Below are 25,311 nucleotides of genomic sequence, written 5' to 3'. Positions count from 1 at the left end.
AAGATCTCTTACCTTCAAAGACCTATTGGCAGGTTAGGAGTATGGACTCATGTTAGCAAGAGGATGGGAAAAAGCACGTGAGATCTAAGCAGTAAGAATTGCAGGAAGAACAGGGGAGGTGGTTTGGTGCCCATTAACCAGCAAGGCTTTACCCATCCACCCCTGTGGTGACAAAACAGCACCATCACATCCCCATAATAACACTAATTAATCTGCCCCGTTTAATGCTTTGGATTTACATTTCTGTTTTATGTTGACAAAGTTAACCCATCCTCAGCCGCCTCTCAATTAAAGACACAGCACTCATTCATTAGGCATTAAAATCAGTATTTATTGGGAAACTATTCACTTTGATACATTACACTGCTAAGTAAAGACAGTGTAGATATGTGAACAATCTGTAAGTTACTCTACAAAAATACTGTCTGTCTTTCCTGAAGCCCATATTGCCAGCAATGGCTTTACCTCAGATACTAAGCTCAGTTTGATAACAGGACTGATAAGACTATAGTGCTTCCTTCTTCCAGGTTATATGTCACCAGGTATTACCAAGGGATTTTGAGCTTATAGGGGAGAAACAGGGCGAGACCCATCGCCACACCATGCAAATGCCTCTGAATTAACCCAGCCATCATCAAAAAACAGCATTCACAAAAACAAGAGAAGGAAAAAGGCGTTTATCATAGAGAATATGGCAAACCAATGACCCAATCTGCACGAGAACCAGGCAACCAAGTCATCTGAACAGGATTCTCCTTTTAAAGAGTTGCTTGCATTGGTTGTGCCTACGCTCACACAAGCAACAGTTGGGCCAGTGTAAGAGAAGGGTCGACAGGCTGTAGGTTGGTTTTGGACAGCAGCAGCATCTCCAAATCTGGAGGCACTGCAGGACAGGCAGAACCTTTTACTTTGATGGGAAAAAAATCCCATCCTTTTCTTGCTTTCCTGCCCATCAAAAGCAAAACGAGCTTGGAATACTCGCAAACAGTTTTCTCCTTTGCTGTAGTGCCAGCATTTCACTTCAGCTGGGCACGCATCCCATCAGACAACGGCTCAGACCTTTCCTCTCTCCACCCATCACCTCCTACGTTCAGATGTTTGAGCACGCTTGTTTTTATTCTGCGGTTAGATACAAAGCAGTTATCTGGATAAAGGAGCAAGTCCCCAGTTACGTGCAGGCAGTTTTATTACTAAAGGAGAACCTCAATGACAAACCCACCTCTGCACACCCTGCCCTATAGAAGGTGTGGGCAGCAGAGCTTCTGGATTGCCTGCAAAGCCTCAGAAAATAGGTCACAATTCACATGCAAAGAGCAACCTGAAGACGTGGCTTAAACCCTGAGCTATAGCACTGACATACAGGGATGCTGTCTTTCATGGGAGGCACCACCCAGAAGTGGTTGGTACTGAAATAGCTGGGTGAGCTGTAAAACATTTCCTCTCCCTTTTACAGGTGCTGCAATGAGGCAGAGCAGTCACCGAGATGATCTCACTTCTGGATCTGAGCCCAATACACCAGGGGAAGGCAGAGACGCTCCTGGAGCCTAATGCTGCTTCTCGACCAAACAACTGAGTCCATCTGGTTGAAGTCAGGAAGGTCTCAACAACACACGGTGACAGGCAGCTAAAAAACCTGTGCAGTTACTACTAAGCAAGATTACCAGCTCAGCCTTTAAAAAAGGTTAATAAATTTCTCATTCCTTCACACATCACCCCTCTTATGTTACACTTTTTCCTCCCCAACACCCAGGCTGGGTTCTAACAACTGTTACATATGAAAGTTCTGAACCAAGATCTGTATTGGCTAACAGGAAATCAGCTTACTTCATACAGACACGCACAAGTGCATTGCACACACTCAGAACACTGGTGCACAACACACCATCCCATTGCTGTAGCCAACATGTTCCACTTTGTGCATTTGCTCGTGTAACTCCAAAACTTGTTCAGCTGCCCTTGGTCTGAACAGAATCCATTTCAGTAACGTGATTTACTTATTTTCTGTTAATATATCAGGTTGTTTTTTAATAAGGTGGCTTAGGAAAGCCATTGAGATGATACCCTAAAGGCAGAGTTTATCTTGCATCTCAAGAATAACCCTGAGCCGAAGGGAAATTGCTTTGTGCACTGAAGTTGTGTTTGAAGCACCACCAGGAGGATCCATCAAAAGAACCAATGGCAAAATGGACACGAAGGCACTACAAGCTCAAGCTTAGTGGGGCAGAAAGGCTCCTCCATCACCTTGATGTGCATTAAAGGTATGGAACAGAATCACTCTGCTGCTCTTTGCAGACTGCAGGTTTGTATTACATAACAGCATCTAACCTTACAACCCTTGAATGGGGGGAGGAAACATTCCCCACAGCTCCAACACAAGGCTGCAACCTTAAGAAAACCCTTTTTACACCACATTAGGAAAACTGGAACCAAACTTCTTCCACGTGGACACTTAACCCCATATATCCGCCACCACCCCTTTCCCATTCCTTGCATTTTGCATTCATTTAGCAACTAAGTGGTGAGACTTTGATGAAGCAGCTTTGGCCAACATCCCTAAACACACACGTGTGCTTCTGTCGCGTTGTATTTCCCACCCGGCTCCACAAACAGCTACTTGAAAAAGCAATAAAATGAACATTCACATCTGCTTATTTAATAGCATTATTAACAACCCGGTGCATTTATAATATTTCCAGAACCCTTGAACAAGTGCCATTAGATTTAAAATCTTAAACATTCTTTAAAAGTACTTTAATTCACAGAAATCTTTGTTTCTAATATACAGTAGATGGTTACTTTTTAAAATCCATTCTCTTTTCATATATTCTCAGTATCTGACTATACAATAACTTTCTATCTATAACATCTTCGTGTTTTCCAGTCCAGCTCTCCTGTGCTTTAGGAATATAAAACAAAAAAATAATAAAGTTCTATCCACAATTTTACTAAGGTCATTTCCATAGTTCTCATGTAAAGCTTCTCTCGGAAAGTGCAGTATACACATGTAATGATACAACACACTTAAGCAATACTTTTATTATTAAGTGTAGGTTTTAAAAGAAGAGTAATGTAGAGCAGACACGATTGATGGTAGTTCTATGTACAGAATTGGTTAAACTAAGTGTTGGGGAGGGGGAATAGCGGAGATACCGGAGATAGGAAAGGAGCAGTCACAAACTTGGGTTTCTTTCCTTCTTAGCAAGAGGTCACACATGGTTCAGTCGTTCATACTTTCGCACGTGGGAAACTGCACTTTTACTAATACAGCTACATACACATACACAAGGTTAGCAGTAAGCTAGTAATAATTCCACTACAGAGGAAGAGTCCTTCTGGTCAGAAAGAGCTTTCAAATACAAGATAGAAATTCCGGACTTTGTGACCATAAGCCCATGAAAACAAGTTGAGCGTACCCAGCTAAGAGACAAACTAAGCGTGTGAAGGGAAAAAGAAAAGGTAAAAACCCATCGAGTCGTAGCAGCACTTATTTCATAACCATCTGAACCAAGTACATGCTTGATCCACAAAGACCAAAGAGTGGAATAAAGTCCACGGTAACCTTTGTCTACAGAAAGAGAAAGGGTCCATACGTAACTGGGTTGCACTATACGCAGTTACAAGAGATAACGGGGAACCCAGGACAGATAGCAGATGCTTGACTAAAACCAGGAGTAAAAATAGACAAACAACCTTAGGACAATTTGTTTCATACACAATTTACAGTAGGTTGGGGGGGGGATTTTTTGTTTTTCCAGTCAAACACAGAAATAGTCACAGAAAATAACACCCGCTGCTGCCACAAATGCCCTTTTCAGCCTAAAAAAAGAGGTCAACAAAAAGCTAATCACGGCCATACTCACACATATTTGGTTCAAAATCTTGTTATATTTCACTTAGGATCATTTTTGCAGCTTTAACAACCTGGTGGCTTTTTATTATTGTTATTTTTGTATTTTTTGCTTTATTTTCCCACCCTCCCCCCCAAGAAGCAGAGTCCATTCACAAGCAGGATTGTTAAATAGCAAACCACGAGCTGGGGGGCAGTCCAGAAAACTCTCTTCATATGCACCATCACCAGAGGTACTAAGCAAGACTACTGCAGGAGAATTCAGTGCTTTTTCCTCCTCTGAAGCATATACTGGCAATTGAGAAACACCAGCTCTCCTAACCTGCACCGTGCAGGTGAGGGCCATCCCTCCCAATTTTACCTGTCCCCTTTCCTCCTGCCCATTCATTAGTAAAATAAATGAACAAAAACAAGCAAACCAAACAAACCAAACCCAGAAACACAAATGCAAAGATCGAAACACAGTTTTACGCGCTACTCTAAGGAGAAAGGAGTCTGTTGTACAACAGGGATCATACGTCAGCTACAGTTATCTACACCAGTTATAGTTAGGCTTTCCATGGTGCTATGTGTACATCTCAGCAGGGCGGCTAATGATGGTGCTCCCTTTAGACACAGGCGAGCAGAGAGGTGCAAAAGGAACCATAGCAGGTTGTTTTTTACCAGCTTTAGAGAGGACTACCTGGAGAACTGAGACAGAATCTTTCCTGGGGCATGGGAGGACAGGGTGAAAGGTGGGTGACTGTCTCCTGTTGGCAGATTTGTTTTTTTCTTTGAATTAAGGAGGAAAAAGGGAAAAACCAAAAAAAAAAACAACACAAGAAAAAGAAGCACAACTGAAGGTAACTCCTCTGGAAATGAAAACGGAAGATTAGGTACGTTACAGAAACTGCGTCTGCTACTGTGTCACTGCTACAGGTCTATGAGCTGATCCACCAGCAGTAAAGACCTGGCTATGTTGGGAAGACTGGACTCAGAGCTTCCACTGTTGTTTCTAGAATGCCCACCTGAAAGTGTGAGAGATAGGAATTCAGTATTGAACAGGACACACACACGACAGTTTCAGATGTTTAAGAGCAAGCAAGAAACAAAGAAAAAAAAAGTCAAAGCAAAACATCAAACTTGCTCAAGCTCTTCTCATTACTGGTATCACAACAGCAACAACATTCCCTTTGCTTGCTCTTCCACCCTCCTCCTCCCCCTCCAAGCCTGGCTTGCTACTCTTGCATGGGAAAACATCACAGCAGCTTCTCTGCCCAAGGGAATCTCTATGAACCATTTCTTTTTCCCCAGTTTACATCTAAGCTGCAGGATTCTGTCCCTGCTACAGGATCTGTAATGTAATTACAAGTACTCTCAATGGAAAGGATTGTTCAAAGTTATACATCTTGAAAATTAGTTGCTGTTTTAAGAGCATCTTTTGAGCTTCCAACCACTTCAGGGAGAGTTGAGCTTTGTATTAATTGGTGCTTTGGCACTGAAGGGAAGATGCTCTTCGTTATTCAGGGTAGCCTATCTTGGCCCAGCTTTGGTAGAAATCTTCTCTGACTTCCAGCCGGAGCAGAGTTTCTAATATCTGAGAACATTTCCTAATGAGCATCAGTCTTTGGAAGCTAGCATTAGATGCAGAGCAGGTGTACAGCACACTCATGCTGTAAACGAAAATGGTAGTTAGGGATGTCAATAAAGTTCTACCAAACTGAAAAACATAATCAGACAAAAGGAGCTCTGTAATACGTTTCCAAACCTAAGCTAGCATACCAAAAGCTGGTAAAGCCTTTTGATGGCTTGACTGCACAGAGAAGATCCATCCGATGGCCATACTGCAAAACACTTCCCTACTCAGCAGAATCATTTATTCTGGGGAAACAGTGCTGCTATTCCTTGGTTTCAACCTTACTTAATGCTACAGCTGTTTGCAAAGATCACATTAATATGATATACAGGAATGCTGTAAAAGGATAATCTTTCCAGTCTGCATCCTAAGAACACTCTTCAAAGGAGGTGGGTACCATCTACCAGACTTCTCACACTCAGTTCCCACAAGCACCTTTGAAAATCACCAATCAGAAATGAAAAACTCGCTTTTAGCAGGAGTCTCAGGGTTATAAATGATTGTTATCACTCCCCTCTCATGCCAAGTTCACTTTCTCCTTCCACTGGCTTGAACAGGAAGCAAAAAGCTTGGGGAATAAGAGTTTGCATTGTACTTTAGGCACAGAGGAATTGGTGTGCAGACTGGTAGGAATTAATTCATGGGACCTGAAGGTGCTTGTGAGCCTATGATCTCTTTCTGGCCATGCAATCTCTTCAGAAATAAAGAACCTAGAGACACTTCAGGGCCAATACAAATCAGAGAAAGGCTGAGCTCTCTAAATACTGCAGCGTTAATACCTTTATAGTTTGTGATTTACATTATTTCATGCTGTAACACCACTGCCCCAGAATTTATGTTTGCTGTTTCTGTTTTGTTTTTTCCCTTTTTCACAACCAAATCCTGGCTTACCTTGTGAATTTTTGGATATCAACACTGGAATTGGGTCAAACTCATCTTCTGTCACTTTTTCAGAGCCCTCAGGAGCATCAAAGCCTGCTATCAGGTTAGTATCTTCTGCAGCGTATAGGAGAAACAGAGGTATAGAAGCAAAGATAGCAGAGAAAGCTGGTTAGAATTGCCAAAAAGTGTTAGAATACCTTAATGTTCTCAGAGACAGGGTTTAGAAGCAGGAGTTTCATTTAAAATGTGAAATAAAGTTGGTAAGTCTTTAGTAAAGAAGGTAAGAAGTAAAAGAGCCAATTAAATACGAAAGTAGAAAGAAAAAAGAACCCAAAACTTGAACCAAAAGGCAAGGCATGTCATGAGAACTAAAACCAAGTTCAGCCAGTTCAAAGGCTCAACAGCTGGCACAGGTCAGTGCTGTGGTGATCATCATCCTGTGGCCATCAGGCATAGTTTGGTAGAGTGATGTGGCTCTCCAGTTACCAGCTCTCATGCACAGGGAGAAGACAAGGGCTGGGAAAGGACACAGAAGGAATTCCAGTCATCTACCCAAGGCATGATGATCCCTGAACTTTCACCCACAGGGATAAAACAAATTCAATATAAAAGTCAGATTTCCAAAGAGTCTAAGATGTAACCAGTCACCCAGAGAGGCTTTAAAGGCACCTGGAGAAGTTTTTTCACGTAATTCCAGTCATTTTAAGCCACCCCAACAGGAATAAGATGCTTGGTAAGAGGCTTTCAGCCACCTCCACAGCAGGTCAGGCACTGATCTGAATTATCAAGCAATCACAGACATTCAGGGACTTCCACACTCAAACCACATCACTACTAGCTTCTTCAGACACCAATAATACCTTCCACAGTCTGCTTCTCAGCTACTACCTGAAGTACTTCTGAAAGCATAGCGAGGACATGCACAGAGTCAATGGCTTCCAAGGTAAAGGAACATTGCTAGAAGACCATGAACAAAAGATCTCTACCAAAAGCTGACAAACACACTATCAAGGTTTGGGTGATGCAAGGAGCCATTTGTAGAAGTATTCTGTCCTCTAGCAGATCAGATTCAGGAAAAGAATACTGATTTCACAGCAGATTAGGCTGTGAAGGGTCAAAGACATTTCATCTTAACAGAAGGTCTTGTCATCAGTGTCTCAGTTGCACAAGGCTCTTTAGGACACACCTGGGAACCTCTGCAAGCATCCTATTTCCATCTCATTTCATTTATAACTACAATTGCTCATTCCCTTGGGGTTTGGTGCACAAGAAGCTATACAAGATAATGCAAGTTAAAGAAGCCTGAAAGCTGAGCAAAACCATTGCACCCATAAAACACAACAGCCCAGAGAAGCACAAAGAAAATGATGCTCAGCCTTGACTGGAGCATCAGTCCATGCCCAAAATGCAGCTGCGTTCTCAAATGCTGTCAGTCCCACTGATAACTCACAGCACTGTGATTTCAAAGGCTGGTTGTAACCAGGGCAGCAGCATCTGCCCCATCAGTGCTTTACATCAAAACCAGGATTGGAGAATTAAAACAAGATAAAAAAGCAGAGATAAGTTAATGAAAGCACGCACAGCTTATACAAGAAGTGTTTGAGGAGAAGCCATGAAGTAGTTTGGGATGAGTTTATGCTCAGCCCCCCTGTTCCCTCTCTCTTTCTCCCTACAGTCTCACTTTCCCATGCAAGGGTGAGCCTCTCATCCCAGAGGGGACAGCAGGTCAGCCTGGGAGAAGTCACGCAGAAGTCTCTTAATTTGTTTTCTCATCAAGTCACACCAACAATGTTTTGGCTTTGTTGCATTCCAGACGTGGAGTAATAACTGCTTGAAATACATCTCGAGCCATTTGCTCAAAATAAAGTGGCATGGAAGTGTATTATAGCAATGAGCAATTAGAGCAACTGCTTGTTTAAACCCAAAAGCTCTATGAGAAACACAATCTAATTCTGAAGTGTCATCGAGTGTAAAAATTGATTACAGAGTTTATACAGATCCCTCAGAGGAGGGATCATTTTCTGTTGCTATAGGGATACTTACCAAATGAACTAAGTGAAACCCACTGCTAAGGGGAACCCATGGTTAGCATTCAAGCTCTAGCCCTGTCAAGGCAAAAGATAGAACAGAAGTCCTGGTCCTGCTCCTAGTATTCACTCCAAGCACAGCTTATGAGTCTGCTGACATTTGCCATTGCCCTCAAGGGACACACACACTGTTCACAACTGCTTTAACCCATGAGTGTGCCAGAACAGAGCAGGAAGAACTGACCATGCATGTCACACCAGCTGAGATCTCTTCAAACTATTCCAATGCCACTGCTGCAGCTACACCACAGAGAGGGCCCAGATTTCAGCTGGATGCTCTGCAGCCTGGAAGAAAAGCCACCTGAATGAAGATGACTTCCTAGGGCTGGGACAGGGAACAGAACTCAGACCACAGCACAACACCTCAATAACGCCCCTATGAGACCAAATAATCAGCCCTGTAAAGGCTGAGCTGCAACTCTTAGGAATCATCACACACCACCTCCTCCTCCTCCACACTCTGCTATTTTGTGTTAGCGTACAACATTTTTCAGCTGGATATTGTATTAAGACTCTCACTCATGTTCTCTGTGACACTGCAGACTGGAGAGCCTCCTCCTGATAACCTCTGAGAAAGCAACCAGCCTCCAGATCTGAAGGAGCTCAGTCACATGCTACAGACATAAGCAATGACAAGACATATTCAATTGGTTTCAGAAACCTCTGACATCAAAATAGATCCTTATCAGGCTCGCTTGCAGCATCGAGGCATTAGATCATATGTGCAACTGGCGAAATGAGAGTGTACTCATTCACAAACCTGAAGAAGGGTAGCACACAAAAGCCTACCTGCCCTATAAACTCAGTGTTACTTTGTCTTTATCATGCTCAGGCTGAACACTTCAATCTCTTCTATCCCCTTAGTACTTCCATGAGCATTACAAGTTTCACTGGCTTGGGAAGAAAACAAAACAATGGCATAGGAAAAAAAAACACCACCAAAACAGGGGTCATAGCATCTGCTTGCACAAACTGCTATCAGCTTCTCACTTCACATCAGGTAAAGACTCAGTCCTGGGGCTGAAGAGGATTAGAGGCAAAAGGAACAGTTTACCTTTGTGAGGTTGAGCCGTGAAAGCCACAGGAGCAAACTCATCCAAGAGGTCAGCAGCAGGGTTAGAAAGCAGAGAACAGTCAAGCAGAGAGTCTTCCCCAGTGAGAGAGTCTGAATCCAGGTTAGCATCCCAAAGCAGCCAGGTAGAACAAGACACAGACAGTGTTAAGTTCATGTTGGCACAATCCTATCCCCATCTGTTTAATGTACAACGCACTGAAGCAAAGCCAGCACAGACCATGTTTTGTAATGGAAAACATTTCTTATGGCTCTGTGCTCAGGGCAGAGGGATTCCCCACACCTTTAGCAACACACAGCAGATTCTCTGGTGCTACCTGTTCTCTGAAACAGAGTATTTGACAATAAAATCCCATACAAGTGATGCTCCGGGTTTTAAAGCACATCATCAGAACAATGCTTCAAGATGGTGGGCTGAAGTAATACTGTACCATTCAAACCAGCCCACCCCCAGTGCTGTGCACCCACAGCCCCTCCTGCCTCACCCACCTGTCCTGTTGGAAGCAACCGACTCAGTCTGGGACATGAGGCATTGGGGCAGTGGAGCCTCAAGGCCGGGTATGAGGCTTTCAACAGCTACATCAGGTTTTCCTTTCCAAACGTGTGAAATACCAGAGCAGAGAAGAAGCCAGAGGTTAGTTCGCAAGGCACCATATCAGTAAGAAGCAAGAAGACAGATGTCTGAATCCTTTAGTGATCCTTTAATACAAGCTTTTGCAAGGATCTTTTCCAGGAACAGAAAACACTGACCTGTATGGAGTCTCTTTGCAACATTAAAAAACAACTGGGAGCACCCAGCACATTCACAGGTAAGCTTGTACACAGCCACAATGTGGGATCTTTTTTCATATTGTTTTCAGTGAAACTAAGTTTGCTGTCCATAGTGCAGGATCATGCTCTAAGAGCATTCAGACAACTGTCAGAAATCGCTGAAGGAAGAAAAGTCTTACATTTAGGCAGCTTGTTTCCTACCTTTCCATTCAATGCAACCAGAGCCAAGGAACACTGGCTTGGACCCAAAGCCACGAGCAGCTGACTGCAAGCAACTGCAGCCTGCATTTATTCCTCTGTAATGCATTTGGCAAGTTGGTCACTCTGCAACACTCAGACCTTCAAGCTGCTTTGCAATCTGCCACATCCAGGCTTGTGGCAGCCCAGGACATTCACAATATACCCCAAAATAAAGGCAACACAGGCCTTGCCAAGGGCTGATGCAGGGCAATTTGGGTGCCCAAGAACAGCCACACACACACACACACAAACAGCCCTTTACAGAAACTGAAGGGTTTCTGCTGCTTCTTCACCCACTGATGACCACTCCTCTACCCAAGCTCTATAACTTCCTACCATTGCATTTCACCAACACCAGCGGCTGTTTTCAGAGCCCAGGAGGGTAAACACATTACCATGCAGGACAAGGCATGCTATGGCAGATAGAGGGGAGGATGGGGTACCCTGCATTGGTTTCTTTTGTTTATTCTTTTTACCATTCACAGCATCTGATGTGCTACCAAAAGGGTCAGCGAGAGGCAGGATATCAGGGAGCAGAAGCGCAGTCTCAGGAGATTTGAGTCCCTCAATCAGTTTTTCTGGGTTAAGCAGGAAAAGGAAGAAGGAAGGCAGGAAAAAAAAAGCAAAAAAAAAGAAAATACAACATTAATCAAGTGCTCAATTCAGTGGCTCATCACATCAGCCTCAGAAAAGCAACTGGATGATTTTGTGTGCAAGAAACACAAAATCTGCACAGAGAACATTTCCATTAAGGACAGAGAAACCCGGAAAGCAGAGGACATCCTTACCCATGTAATATGTAATATATCCTCACCACTGTATTATGGCTTATATGACCCACTGAAAACACAAAACCTACTCGCACCCTCGTATACTAAGGAGCTCTGTTTTGTAATAATGGGAAGAAACAGAAGGGGTGATCAGAAGTCAGAGCAAGGCCTATAGCTTTTATTAATTTAGTAAAGAATGGAATACTTGAAGTCCTCCAGGGCTCATGGGAAACTAGAAAACATACAATACAGTGCCAGGCATCAGAACCTGCCCCTGGGGTACACAGCTCTTTAGCTGCCAATTATTTGAGCTATCAGGCTTCAAACCAGGTGTGTCTCAGCTGAATGACTCCTGTAGTTTCCATTATCCTTTGCAAAGGGAAATTGAGACTGCATGTATAAAAAGTTAACCTGAATCATTTATCTGGGGGTCAATTGGTTTTTCCAAGCAAACCAAGTAGGTTTTCAATATTGAGCTTCATTATTTCACTTTTTTATCTTTTAAACAGACTAAGATGAAGATCAAATTTCTACCATTCATTAGAAGTCATCACCTTCAGTAGAACAGCACTGATAAAACTTGCTGCACATGGACAAATCTAGTGATTCCAATGCATTTAACACAACATCAGAACAAGCAATGGCATATCACAGCCACAGCCTTTACAACATTTTTACACCTGCAGTTTATGTTCTGAGTTCAGAGGCTAGCTCCATTTATTACCCAAAGAAAACGTGCTTATAACTGCACAAAAGAATAGGCTCTGGAATACTGCTATATAAAAGACTTATCACACTTAGAAAGCCAAAGAAAAGCTTAAGTTGCACTGTAATGTACATAGTAATGGTATCAATCTTTTTTACTGCCCCATATAAATAATAAAATAGCCTCCTGGCTTGAGAACTACTTATTCAAAGCAGGATAAATTCTGCTCCCTGTAAAAAACTTGACAACTCAATGCATGAAAGCAACTGGAGGAGGAGGAAGAAACTCCAAAAAGGGACCCAAGAGGCAGCTGTCGTATCAGCAAAGGCTTGAAGGTCAATGAAAGGCAAACCCCAGTGGGAGCAGCAGCCTTGAATGTACTTGAAACCTCCCATCTCTGGGAGGAATGCTTTCATTTTCCTTTAAAGGGTGGCTTTGCAGAAGGAACAGCCACAGAGGCATCACTGATGGCTTCTCACCTCCACACTAAGGGACTTCCCATGGATCAGCACAGAGGCTGGAGCAGGGGTTTGGCAACAAAAAAGAGGTGGGGTAAGAGGGATGGCTCTCAGGAACTGACTGCAGCACAATGGGAAAAGACAGCACAGGAGAGTAACACAGGGACAAGAGGACAGGCAACATGCTCAGCTCCTTTATCCAAAAGGGAAGTTTTGGACAAACAAGGCCTGTCTATAAATGCTCAGCTCTTCAAGGACTGGCATCAACACACATCTTCCAAACCACACACACAGTACCTGGAATTGCTCCTTTCCATGATTCCGTTTCCAAATGTTTTTGCTCCTTCAAGTCTCCCCCTTACCTTTCCAAACATCTTTCTCCTTTCCCAATACTGCATACTTTCCACTTACCACACTGAAACTCTCTCTTGGGCAGGTACTAGGAAGCTTTACCTTTTAAATACATAGAACTTACAAGAATAAACCTTTTATTCTACTCCCACCCATCCCCTGGGCTCAGCTGACCTTAAGTAAAGCTTTAGGATGACAACAGCTCTTTATCTTACTTTGTTGCTTGTTTCCTCTGCTGTTGGTTCTAATCTGTTGGTGATGATACAGACATTCACCACAGCTCTTAGTGTGTGATTAAAAGGAATTTTATCCCTCGAGTGAGGCTGAGAAGCTCACAAAAACAAAAAGGCATCAGGATAGTGGGAAGGGAGATACCAAAAGTAACAATAAAAATCAGGTTCTCTCTCTATGTGAAGGTTTAGCAGTTCATTTTCCCAGTTTCATACTATCTAGCAACTTGTACCAAAGCCAAAGAATAGAAAAGTCACTGAGTGGTGGGGAAAATGATGTTTAACAAGAACAAATAGGGATGGCCCAGAAAAATCTACAGCTCCACATTAACTAGCAGGAATACCTCCTGTCTTTTAAAGTCTGGTTTGTTCAGCACAACATGCTTCTTTCAAAGCACAAACATAGTAACAGTTCTCAGAATGCACAGCAGACATCCCCAAGCCCAAGAACACTACGTGCATTTGCAGTGACAAACAAATGCATTTCTTAAACCCCTGTTCCACCACAGCCCCAATGATGACAGCAAGAACTCGAGGAGGGTGTGCTCTGCATAACAGGCTGCTTCCCTCTGCATGAATGTTAGACAGATGCTGTTTAACTACATGAAGCTCTCAAGAGAAGAACTAGGCTCTTGCGTGACATGGAACAGCATTTAGTTTCCTGCAACCAAAGGAATTATCCAGCACAGGTTTAATTTTTCATTTCAAAGAGAAAAGCTGCTTCACCTCCAAGTGAAGTCATGGTTGAGAAGGAGAAAAGCCAGAACTAATATGGATGTGTATGAAATACAGCTGTGCAAGAAGGAAAAAAATGGGGATTAGCCATCTCCCATACAAGCACATCAGCTCCAAGTCATGCAAACCCAAACCTACTATCAAAAGCAGAACAGATTCCACCAGTAAAACTGCACATATTTCATAGGAAGGATGAATGCTACAGACTTGGGTGCAGGCTTCTTTAGATCTTCTCCTAACTGACATCCCCTTAACAAGGATCTTCCATTAGAGTAAGAACAAGAGGCGCCAGTTTCTCGTGACTCTCAGGATGAATCTCTTCCATGCTGCAGTTTCAGGATCCATTGCAATTAATTTTATGTGTAACATGACAAAGCACATTGTGCACCAATCACCATGCTGTTAAATTTGGGGTTTTCTATTAGAGGGCCTCTTTTTTCCTATTATAGTCAAAATAAACAAAACACACTGCAGAAAAAGCAAAGCAAAAGTAGAGCCTACAACTGCAATACACCTGTTAGCAACAAAGTATACGCAGTGAGGACTTGTAGATTAAGAAGAGTGATGTAAAAGGTAATCAAAAGATAAGGGAGGGGAATGAGGTTTCAGTTAGAGCAGGCTATTAAAGACAAAGCCTCCTGAGAGGCTTGCAAGTTAAAATGGCAACAGAGGGCCAAAGCCTGCCACGCTTTGGTAAAGCACCAAGCAATCAAGATGCAACATCTCAAAGCCAAGGTGCCCCCCAGCCAGGCATCGCACACAGGACGGGCTTTACTCACTCTTGTACTGCAGAGGAATAGCAAAAAGAAAGACAATTCAATAGAGCACACAGCAGAGTTCTTTTCTTCGGACGTCAACTGAGAAAGAAAAGACAAGGGTGTAAAAACCCCACCAAGTCAATGTGCTGTGAGTGGGAGGACAAACTGCTAAGGAAAGTATGGATTAGTTGCTCAGGAAGATTTGTGCCCAGTGATTAATCAAGTGATAAGGGAAGCCTCACACACCATACAGCCAGACAGGACTCTGGCTAATCAAGAGAAGGCACTGGGATAGTTTTCCTAATAGAGTTCCTGCCACACTGAATTGTTTAATGTATAGTACAAACAGAAAGAGAAGAGATAAATATATGTGTATTTCAAGCAGATCACTTGCTATTATGTATATGTAAATGGTTGTGTAAATATGCAAAGAACGGCCTGTTTGAAAAAGAAAGGGGTGGGATACAAAAAAACTTCATGTGCAAAGACAGTGTTTTTGGTAGATGAGGCCTCAGAAACCCCACTGCCTTGTAATGCATGAAGCAGCGTGGTGCAGCCAGCAGCGTGGGTGGGTTTGTGCTCCATCCAGGGCTCTTTCTTAGCTCTCACCCTCAGTGCTGCTGCTCAGCAGCTGCTCCTTGCTCACCCTGCCAAGGACCCACACCCACCTCCCCAGCTCTGCTTCTGCAAAGAGAATCAGCTGGGGCTGCAGCACAGGGTACCAGGGAACCCTCAGCTGGGACCACAGAGGAACACACACACCCCAAAAATCCTTCCCAAAACCCTCAAATCATTGGAAGGGGATATTTCTGACAACACATCCAAGGGCATTTCACTGGATATATTAGCATATTAAAGGTATGAAAATCTGGACTTGGGACTATCCACTTCTAGAACAATCTAGAAGCTTCCCAACTCTTCCATTTCAGGCTTCCAGAATACCTGGCACAAAACTCTGCCTTTCGTGCTCCTTTAGCTAAACACACACTGATGGACGTTAAGTAGACACATGTAGCAGAAAAATTACCCTTCCAATCAAATACTCCTTAGTGACTGATCACCAAGTGAAGCCTGCAATAAGCTTGTTAACAACTTGGCTCACTTCCCTATACATGCACACAGGAAAGTGTTTTCAGCGTGAATATTTCATTTTTCCCCTCGCTTTAACAGATGTTTTTCCATTTTCTTACAACCCTCTTGCCAGTTCCTCCTACTGGTCACAGTTCCATTAGGAACTGCAGCCATTACACAATGGAGAAGGAGGAATACACTGATGACCCTTCTAGTTTCATCTGATTACTGCCCAGTGCTCCTACTTCTGAGATTTAAATTAATTTAGGCTGCCTGGGGATGGATCCTATGGCTATTTAAGCACCACTGCTTCAGGACTCTGTTATACAGAGGCTTAGCTTTCCCTCTGAGCATGCTGATGAAAGGTGAGGAAGCACCAGCCTACATCCAAGCAATGCCACCTGCACACTCAAATGCAAAAGGACCGTGCTTGTGTGGCTAGAGCAGAAAAGAGGAGCTGAGCTCTCAGCCAGACCTCAGCTGGTGTGGGCTAAGAGCACAGAGCTGACCTAAGAGGCTCTGTAAGGCAAACAGAGGAAATAACAAATCAAAGCCTCACTTATGCTTGTGATGAAAGCCTTGCTGAATAACACTGCTCTGGTAACCAAGGGGGACAGGCTCACACTTTTACTGCCGGAAAGGCCATCCATGCTCAGCCTTAAAGAAATAAACAAACATGTAAAACGTCTTCAAAGCAATTTGTTTTCTCTCAAACAAATATTTAGCAAGCGTTTAAACACAATTCAGCTGCTTCTCCACAAAATGAATGAAGGCAGCTTAGTAACCTGCAGTTGGAGATGCTGACATTACTCAGAGACACAGGTCAGCCCCAGCTCTGCAATCCAAAGGGCAAACCTAGAGGAAAGCTATTAAAGTGCTCAACACACCTCCCTCACACCCCAGTTCCTCTCCCCTTGCTGTGGGACTATACAGCACAAGGTAACGCAGGCACAGGACAATAAAGGTCACAGATTGAAAACTAGAGTCTAAAACCAGGACTTCTATTCATTTTTAATCCTTTCTGCTAAATCCACAAAGCACAGATAACACCTATCAGTTTTGAAAGGCTAAGGGTAAATCCACAATTCTGGTTCTCGAGATCATTCAGAAGCTCGCAGCCTCATCAAATTTTATGTTCAAAAACACGAGGACATCTGATTTTTACATATTCTTGCAGCAACGTGCAGGGAGCAACAAAACCAGACCCCTGCTCCATACTTTGCACCCTCGGAAGCAGAATGACAAAACACAAGCAAAGAAGGTTTAGCACCTGCCTGTAAAGATATGCAGCCAGTCTGGGGCAGATTTATGGGATGAGCAACCTGGTACCACAAACTGCAGACAAAACTGCTCCCGTTATCTGCACCCAAGGGCAGGGGTGAAAGGCAATTTTCTTTGCAGTGGTTTCTGCACACTACAAATAATTGCAGAGCTCTTGCAGATAAGGCTCTGCCTGCTGCTTTGTACGGCTGTGCTCTATCAAGATGCAACTGGCAATAAAGGAAAGCAACCAGCTTGGTATGTAGCTGTTGAGCAAGCAGGCAGTGAAGCAAATAGCAGCCTAGGCTGATAGGCTCCACATTAGGAAAAGCAGCATTTCCATCAGCTTTGGGGGGAAAAAATAAATATTTATTGAGCGTAGAATCTGCACAGATCCTAATGAATGCTCATATAGGGGAAAATGATATATTTACAAATACACTGGTTCTCATCTGTCAAACTCCATGTGGTGCTCAAGCTGAGGACAAGGGTGAGAGCTCATTCTCTGACATGAAGGACCTGTCACATACATTCACCAAAGGGCTTAGAGAAACTCCACGATAAGAACAATGTCATATTCCAAACCCCACTGATTTGCAATTAAGCTCTTACATAATTTCGTGCTAAAAAGTGTTGGCTGCTGCAGTCAGAAATACGCACACAGCAAAGACTTCCATGTAGTACTGCAAAGCAAATGGAAATAGCTACCAACTGTGCTAGAAAATTTTGCCAAATCTGAAAAGGTTACATGTTAACTTGTGCTTCACATGAAGCAAGCAACTGCAGTAAGGCTCTGGAAGGCAAAGAAACACCAATTCTTACATAAAATAATTATTAAGAATGATGAAAACTGAAATTTTCCATGTTAGAAGCCAATTTGAAAACACCTTCAGTAAGCACAGGCAATTACCCGATGATTTCTTCATTTTTGGCTTTGAATACTGAACCTTTAAAAGACACCAATGTTACTGACATTAGAAAAACCCTGCCATGCATCACTACTACCACAGAGTTCAGCTGAACTTGTTGGTGCTCAGCACTACAAACAAAGGGCCAGGATTGCAGGCGTGCCTGGACATAGAGCTCTAAGGTTAAGATTACAAAACTAATGACAGTACTCCCATCCCCCCCCTTCATAAACCCAGTTCTGGTTACCTGGCGTGTCGGATAATGGGAGAGGAATGAAAGGATCAGGCACAGTCAGAAGAGGAGGGCTAGCATCCAGACTCAGAATGTCTTTCATTTTTTCAGCTGTTAGCCACGAACAGAAAAGGCAGAGTGAGACAGAGAGAAAAGTGGAAAACATCAAGCAATGTTCAGTCCTACGACGCAGCTCTACGTTACAGCGTCCAAGCAATGGCCTGGCAGTACGCACATGCACACTAAGAACAAGTTTATGTTGCTAAAGTACAAAAAAGATATTACCACAGAGATTTCCAAACAGCTCAATCCAGAGGTCTCAAAATATTGCTGGAAAGGGAAGTACTGTTATCTCACTTTACAGCAGCAAAGAAGGAGAAATGCCTTGACAAAGGACACACAGCAGGACAGCCCTCATGGCAGGCCTCTCTGTCTGTAAGAAGAGACTCTGCAGCAGGCTTATGTTTAAGAGGAAAAACAATGACAAAGGCTAGAAGCAGTGACCGTGCTCAGAGAACTTCCAAACTTTAAAGACAACTACTTAAAGAAATGGACACGTTTCAGGGTCCAAAAAGCCCAGAACATGCAGATACTTCTCAGGCTTTGCAGAAAACACTTCACAGTTGAATCCAGAGCTGCTGCTGCTCAAAGTCACACAACAAAGTCTAATGAAATCAATTGTTCACATAACACACAAACATGTAATGCACTCTTGTGTCGTGGATTTCAACTCCTTACCTAAGAGTCCACACTACCAAGCTGTAATAAGCTCTGCTAAACCTCTCATCATAAATCCATGTACTCTTATTTCCATTTGTCTGTTCCCTCCCCTTAAAGAATCCTTCAAGGATTCTTCATTCTCTTCCCAGGTCGACAGCTGTGGAGTCTCAACATATAAGCAGCTTCCTTGTGAACTTCACAGGTTGTCTAAGTTTCTTACCTCATGAAAAGCTTCACCTCTGCCTACAGATGTTGTAATTGATATGTTTTACCTTCCTTTTAAAGAAGCTAGAACAAAGAGCTGCTGCTTTCTCACAGCACCGTGCAGGACATATCTGGACTCACCCGATCCAGCAGTGAAGGAAGATGAGCCACCAAACGCATCAGCCTGGGCTGCAGATGAAGCTGGTTGGAAACCTGGAATCAAGTTCTCTGTGGAACTGCCCATCTTTTCTGGAGCTTTCCCTGAAATAGCAGACACAGATTTAGGGGAAAAACTTCCATTCTGAAGGTAGTTTACTCATCTATATTTCTAGGATACTACTTCAGCGAGCAACTTAAAGACTTTCCTGCAAACCACAACTTGCTGATGAAGTTGAGTTTATAGTGTAGCTTCTACAGTCAAATGACCAGGGCCATACTTAGAGCAGTTAGTACCTACCCCTGGGAGAACTGCACTCAGCAAAAATAACCAGGACTAAGAAGGGAGACTGGAAGAATTAAGTTCTTAAAGCACCTCAGGTCACGATTACATGGAAATACTCCAGCAGCATCTGACAAAGCATCACTCCATGCCACTTTTCATTTCAAGATCAGGCTGGTACTAAAGTACCTCCATGAACCTACCATCACCCAGCTTTGCAAAGTCCTTGTTCAGCAGCTCCTCAGCTGTGAGTTTGGAGAAGTTATCATCATCAAATGGATTCCACGTGGAGACATCGGGAGGATTGTAGACATTCTGCTGTGAGGTCCTTGGGGAACCCGAGGGCGTAGTGGAAGCTGATCTAAATATGATCATTCCAAGCAAACAACAGTCATTAACAATCCACCTGAAATTCTCTGGCCAGCACCATCAAGAGCTAAAACTATACAAGTCATTAGCAGCTGCTCCTGCAGAAGACATGCTGTTATTCAGCAGGCATGAAGCATACACCAGAGCAGCTGACTGGATTTAGTCATCTATTTGAAGGCCCAATTTGCTCAGCCTTTTGGGAGTGAGGATACAGTCAAAAGAACTTCTGCCCTTGGGAAGATTTTCAGTGACTTTCTGCCAAGCCCTACACTGTGGTGTTGGGGACGCAGTGATTACTTTATACCAGTCTATCTTCACCTCAAAGCTGAGCCCAGGAAGACCCTGAGGAGCCTCATCTACACTCCACGCCTTCCGCACCCTTTGATATCAAGCAAGCAGACACCTACTTGGACTTGTTGAGACTGGCTTCAGCAGCAGCTGCTTGCAGGAGCTGGGTAGATTTGCTGGCTGGAACCCCAAAAACAGCACTGTGGGTCACATCACTCAGAATCCTCCTGTGTCCTGCACGCTGTGTCTTGGGGGAGGACGGAGGGGTGAGAGAACCCAGCTTCTGCCCCTGAACCGCTGTAGGTGGTGTGGTTTGAGGTTTTTGCTGTTGCCTTATTTGTGCCTGCATCTAGGAGAGATAGTAAAATGATTATGTTCCCATTTCTGATCTGATCTCCTAATCATGGATGAGAGACAGGTGAAGAACAGATCATGTGTGGTTAAGTTCAAATTTCTAAAGGAGCAGAGGACTTCCGCAGAAACCTCATGCAAGCTTCCTTAGCTTTAGTTTCAGTAACAGCACGGCACAGCTGCTGGCTGGTTTTAAAGAGGAGAAACCAGGATGCAAAGAGCAAAAAGCTGTGCATGTCATCTCCACCTCCTGGGCACTAGAGCTCTCTGTTCCCCAGTCAGCATCAGGACATTTACAATCACGCAAAACAGATGAAAGACATGGAAAGATCTAAGAGGGCAATGAGGGAAGAGTTACATTCCCAGCGTTGTGCTTAACTACAGTGGTGCAAAGAAAACAAGTGGTTAGCTGCCTTGCTTTTCATCTGGCAATTTCAGGCAGATTAAGTCAGCATGGCTGAGAAGCAAGCTGACCTGAATGCTGCTGATGCACCCACCTTAAGTCTTGCTATATAGGTCACTGCAGAGTGGTACATTTGGTGCTAAGAAATAAACAGGCAGTGCCAAAATCTCCACAGAAATGAACGCGAAGTTTAATAAGCTGAAGTTCTGCAAATTGAAAAGGTTTTTGACAGGTCCTGGCTCAGTATCTTCTGCTCAGAGAACCTGCTCTTCAGAGAAGATGTCTTAGTATTCATTTTTAAAGTGAGCCAATCACTGTCTTTCTTCTCCTTACTGCTACAGGAGCTGAAAAGACTCCAGATGCATCCATTCTGATGAGTCTTGCATGGGCAGGGGGATGATGCTAATTTTCAGTCCAGCTGATTCAATAGTATTAAGAATATTTTTGTGCTAGTGAATCACAGCAAAGCTCTTCAGGGATGCACTTCAGTACTATGTGTTTTGTTAGTCAAATTAACTCTTGATGTTACTTTAAAAGAACCGTGCCTAAGAGATTACTTAGGCCCCGCCAGCAAGCAAAAATTGACCCTTAATTTGGGCTAAGACATTGCATAGCTGAAGAGGTTTATTATCAAATACTGTTTGCTGTGCACACGTGCAACCAAGTATAGCAAAGTAACAGATGGTTTCCTTTAGCCTGGTGCCTGCACTTGCTTTTGCTCCAACATACAGAGTTTGGGGGCATCCCTTTGCACTCCCCAAAACAAACAGTGGATGTGACCGTGCAGGAATGAGAGCAAAAGGCACAGCTTCTTGCCATATGCACTGCAGAGATACTCCGGCAGCACAGCACCTGCCCTCTGGCACAGCTCCCCTGCCTTTAACACTGCGGACTGCAGCAGGAAAGTAGCCAGCTAACAGCCACATTTTCCATTAAGTAAAGAGCATTTATTTTGGATGCAGTCAGATGATGAGAAAAGTGGATGAGGTATTTATTTTTAAAAACACGATGCCTTAAAAAGTTTCCTTTCCAAAGCATTCAGTATCCCAAAGTTACCCAACTCCAGAAACAACCAGAAAGGCTACTCGCACATTCCTCTGCATCAGCCCTCAATATTGAAGCAGTTACAAATCAGCAGCACTATAGTTTAGTTCCAAGTGCTCATTCTGATGAAGTATAAATATTTCAGACAGTTTATCACATGACAGAGGAGGGACAGGGAGAAACAGCTACTTACATCCACTCTGCCAGGCTCTTACCGCTTGTTCCTGCTGTGGTGTTGGCTGGGCTGCACTTTGCTGGGCCTGGGGCTGTGGTGCTGCTGGAGCCTGTTGCTTTTGCTGAACTGCTGCTGCTGTCTTCTGCTGCATTGCTGCCTGCTGGGCCATCATCTGCTGCTGCTGCTGCTGTTGCTGCTGCTGCTGGTAATAGTTTTGCATGAGCTGCTGCTGCGCTGGTGCTCCCTGCTGCATCACTGGGAACTGGGAAACAAGCAGTAGTTGAGACACCTGCTGCAGAACTCAGGGACCAGATATAAGACTGGTCACAGCCACTGCCAAGAGGCAAAGCAGCAACAGGTTGGGATGGCTTGGACACCACCTGCATGAAGTGGCATTCTGGTCCAATGTTAGATCCTTTCTGGGTTACACCTGCCTGTAGCAGACTCTCTGCAGCCCCAAACTTATTTTCCCATCTTTATTTATTCTAAACCTTCCCCCAGGACAGAAAGCTTCATAATCCTTCTGCTTCTTCCACTGTTAAACACGCTTCTGCAGTTATCTGTGCTGCTATCAACACTTCAGTTAAGCACATCTTATCTAGACAAATCCTATCTAACACACAAGCTTTTCACAGGACTCTCTATTGTGACAGTCTACAACACAAACAGATCTGACTGCTAAAAAAGGCATGCCAGCTTTCTTGCATCACAAAGAGCAGAAGAGAAATTGTATCCCCCTGCTTATCAGTTAAGCACTGACCTCAAGTCTTTGAAACACTTCGAGCTATAAAACTTTAACCAACACCATTTCTTTTATGTTTATTCATGACAAAAATGTCTCAAGGCCTTCCATTCTGACAGTTAAAAATGAAAGTCTCGTGTTACAAAATAGTATTGGTAGACAAGTGGAAACACATTGGAAAATGCATAAAAACTGTACCTATCCTTTAGAAAAGGAAAACGGAGAGCTTCCTCTAAATGACATGCATTTCTATCTGGCACAGGAGGTAAACAGCAAATGCTGCCACATTTGCTCACCTGCTGAGCTTGCATCACCTGCTGCTGCTGGTAATACGCAGCCTGCTGCTGCTGCTGTTGCAGTAGCTGCTGCTTCAAGAAAAGCTGCTGTTGGTGCTGAGGTGTGGCTTGTGGCTGAGCAGAAGGGACCTGGGGCTGTGCCTGCGATGCCTGTTGGGGTGCTGGCGCCTGCTTGGCTTGTGGCTGCGCTGAAGTTGGTTGCGGTGCTGCTTTTTGCTGGGGGACACTTGCAGGGGCAGCAGGCCCTGCAACTGGTAGAAGAAAATGGATCTGTTAAGTGATGAGCATGCACCAAAGCCCAGCAATAGAGCATAGCACAGCCAAGAGTCTCACCTTGAGGCTGAATTGCTGCTTGGGCTGTGGGTCTCTTTCTAGGCGTCAGGGCTGGCTGAATTGGTAAAATCCCAGGGTTGGGTTGTGTCTGTCCTGCTTTAGGTCTCTGGCGGGGTGCTATGGAAGTTTCTGTTGTAGGAATGGGATCTGTCAACCTACAAAATAAGGTAACAATTAAAAACAAGAATCAACTGCAGAAGCAGTAAGAGTAGTTTGTGTTAGCCTGAGAGCTGCTACAAGCAGCACACAGCGTAGACTTGAAGACTCTTTCATCATTAATTAGCTTTAAAGGTGATAAGCAGGTAGAGGTGAAACTTTTACATGCTTCCAGACACAGGAATTGGTGTCTTTACCTTAACTTTAGTATATCTACCCCAGAATAAGGTCACTGGACATCCCCTGATCCTTGTTTAGTATTACTCATCCTCCATAGAGGCACAGCAACAGAGCCAAGCAGACAGATAGTATCCTGTCCTTCTACAGAGACATCTCCTAAAGCGAGAGTAGCTGTGCTCCATTATAAAAACAAACAAAGCAGACTCCTGGGACTGAGGCAGGAATAGAGATGCCCTATTTCAGAACAGGAAGAAAACTGTTGTTTCTGGAGTGCCCACTGCTATAATGCTCACATTGCAGTAAAATAAGGCAGAAGTTTTGTCCGTCAAAATATATATACTTCATTACAGTAATATAAACAGGAGCAAGCAGTGGCAGGAGAACCACCACAACAATACAGCAGTTCCCCCACACATCAGGCTATTCAGATGGAGATTGTGCTGGCCAAAGAAATTACACAGCTCTTGCAGAAACTGCAGCAATTGCACACAGTAATTACTGGGTAAGGTTACCATCTGCTGAGGACCAAATTCAAACAGCAATTGTTCCTAATGCAATTTTTCAGCCGCCTTGTACTCTGGGCCAATTCCAGGCCCACTGCAGTCTCCCTGCTATCTCAAGTACTCTGGGTACTGCCTTAGAATAGATGACGCAGTAGATTCATTTAAGTGCATGAACCTCAACTGCTGCTGTCAAGCAATGTCTTCAGGACAAAGCCTAGCTGTTGAGTCATGCTGAGTATTGCCCAAATCCCTCCCTCCTCTCACACAAAAATTTCCAGCATCTGCATCTTCTGTCTTTCAGATCAATGGATATTTATGTCATTGAAGCAAAGCCTCAGGACTGCAGTGTTTGTCTCAATATATAAACGTAAGCCCAAGAAGAAGCAGCTAAATATGCCAAGCATCTTTTCTAACAGAAAGCAGAGAGATAACACACAGTCAAAGAGAGCTAACTGTAATGAAGGTGTGGTTACCTGGCCTTTGGTTGACTCTTCTTTGCTGCAGCTTCACTTGCTTTGACTGGGTCTGGGAGTTTAGCAGGGATAGGAGAGTTCTGCAGATCCCAAAAACACTGAGTTTAGTACTTTGTGGGCGGAAAACAGTCAGAAATCATTTGCAAAAGCACAGCGATGAAATTTGGAGGTTGAAGAATCCCCAAAGCAATTATTCCTCATGATGGGCAAATGACAAACCCCTCCTTGTTAATGGCATGAGAGGAGCTTGGGTGAGCATTTCATGAGGAAAAAGATATGGTTCAGCTTTCTAAGCATATTCTACATGTGCTATGAAGCTTTGTGTTCAGATTGCAAATGTTGGGTATTCAAAAAGAATCTGGGAAGGACAGTACCAAGCAATCAATATAACACAGCAGCATCCTCAATATTTAGCAGCTGCCACCCCCAACTCCTCACACAACATCAGACCACTCCTTCACTACTCACCTGGACATTCTGGACTGGACATTCCTTCTTTGCCAGTTTGAATGCAAAGTAGGAGACCTGATAAATATCAGGTCTCTTATCAGGGTCTGGCTCAAGCATATACCCTTTAAAAGATACATCAGAAAAATGGAACAAATTCATACAAGGATGGTCTAGGAAATATATATATATTTT

General features: G+C 43.6%; 1 protein-coding gene across 5 annotated transcripts in view; it reads right to left on the bottom strand.

The window, feature by feature from the left end:
* The window catches only part of AAK1 (AP2 associated kinase 1), a 53,102-nt gene that overhangs the window by 4,857 nt on the left and 22,934 nt on the right, over positions 1 to 25,311 (bottom strand). Inside the window, exons 8-21 of one of the 5 annotated variants that reach the window (XM_015882872.2) lie at positions 25,138 to 25,241; positions 24,670 to 24,749; positions 23,358 to 23,512; positions 23,025 to 23,275; positions 22,027 to 22,248; positions 20,133 to 20,362; positions 19,560 to 19,717; positions 19,059 to 19,178; positions 18,009 to 18,104; positions 10,991 to 11,092; positions 9,993 to 10,094; positions 9,486 to 9,596; positions 6,354 to 6,458; positions 311 to 4,854 (exon numbers count right to left, since the gene is read on the bottom strand). In XM_015882872.2, coding sequence (XP_015738358.1) covers positions 4,760 to 4,854; positions 6,354 to 6,458; positions 9,486 to 9,596; positions 9,993 to 10,094; positions 10,991 to 11,092; positions 18,009 to 18,104; positions 19,059 to 19,178; positions 19,560 to 19,717; positions 20,133 to 20,362; positions 22,027 to 22,248; positions 23,025 to 23,275; positions 23,358 to 23,512; positions 24,670 to 24,749; positions 25,138 to 25,241 — 1,931 coding nt within the window. In that variant the 3' untranslated portion in view covers positions 311 to 4,759. The other 4 variants (XM_015882869.2, XM_015882870.1, XM_032448875.1 and 1 more) reach the window with 4 other exon arrangements.

Source organism: Coturnix japonica, chromosome 22, assembly GCF_001577835.2.
Source record: "Coturnix japonica isolate 7356 chromosome 22, Coturnix japonica 2.1, whole genome shotgun sequence".
NCBI lineage: Eukaryota > Metazoa > Chordata > Aves > Galliformes > Phasianidae > Coturnix > Coturnix japonica.
The sequence above is the reverse complement of the archived record's forward strand: the minus strand, read 5'-3'. Positions and strand labels throughout refer to the sequence as shown.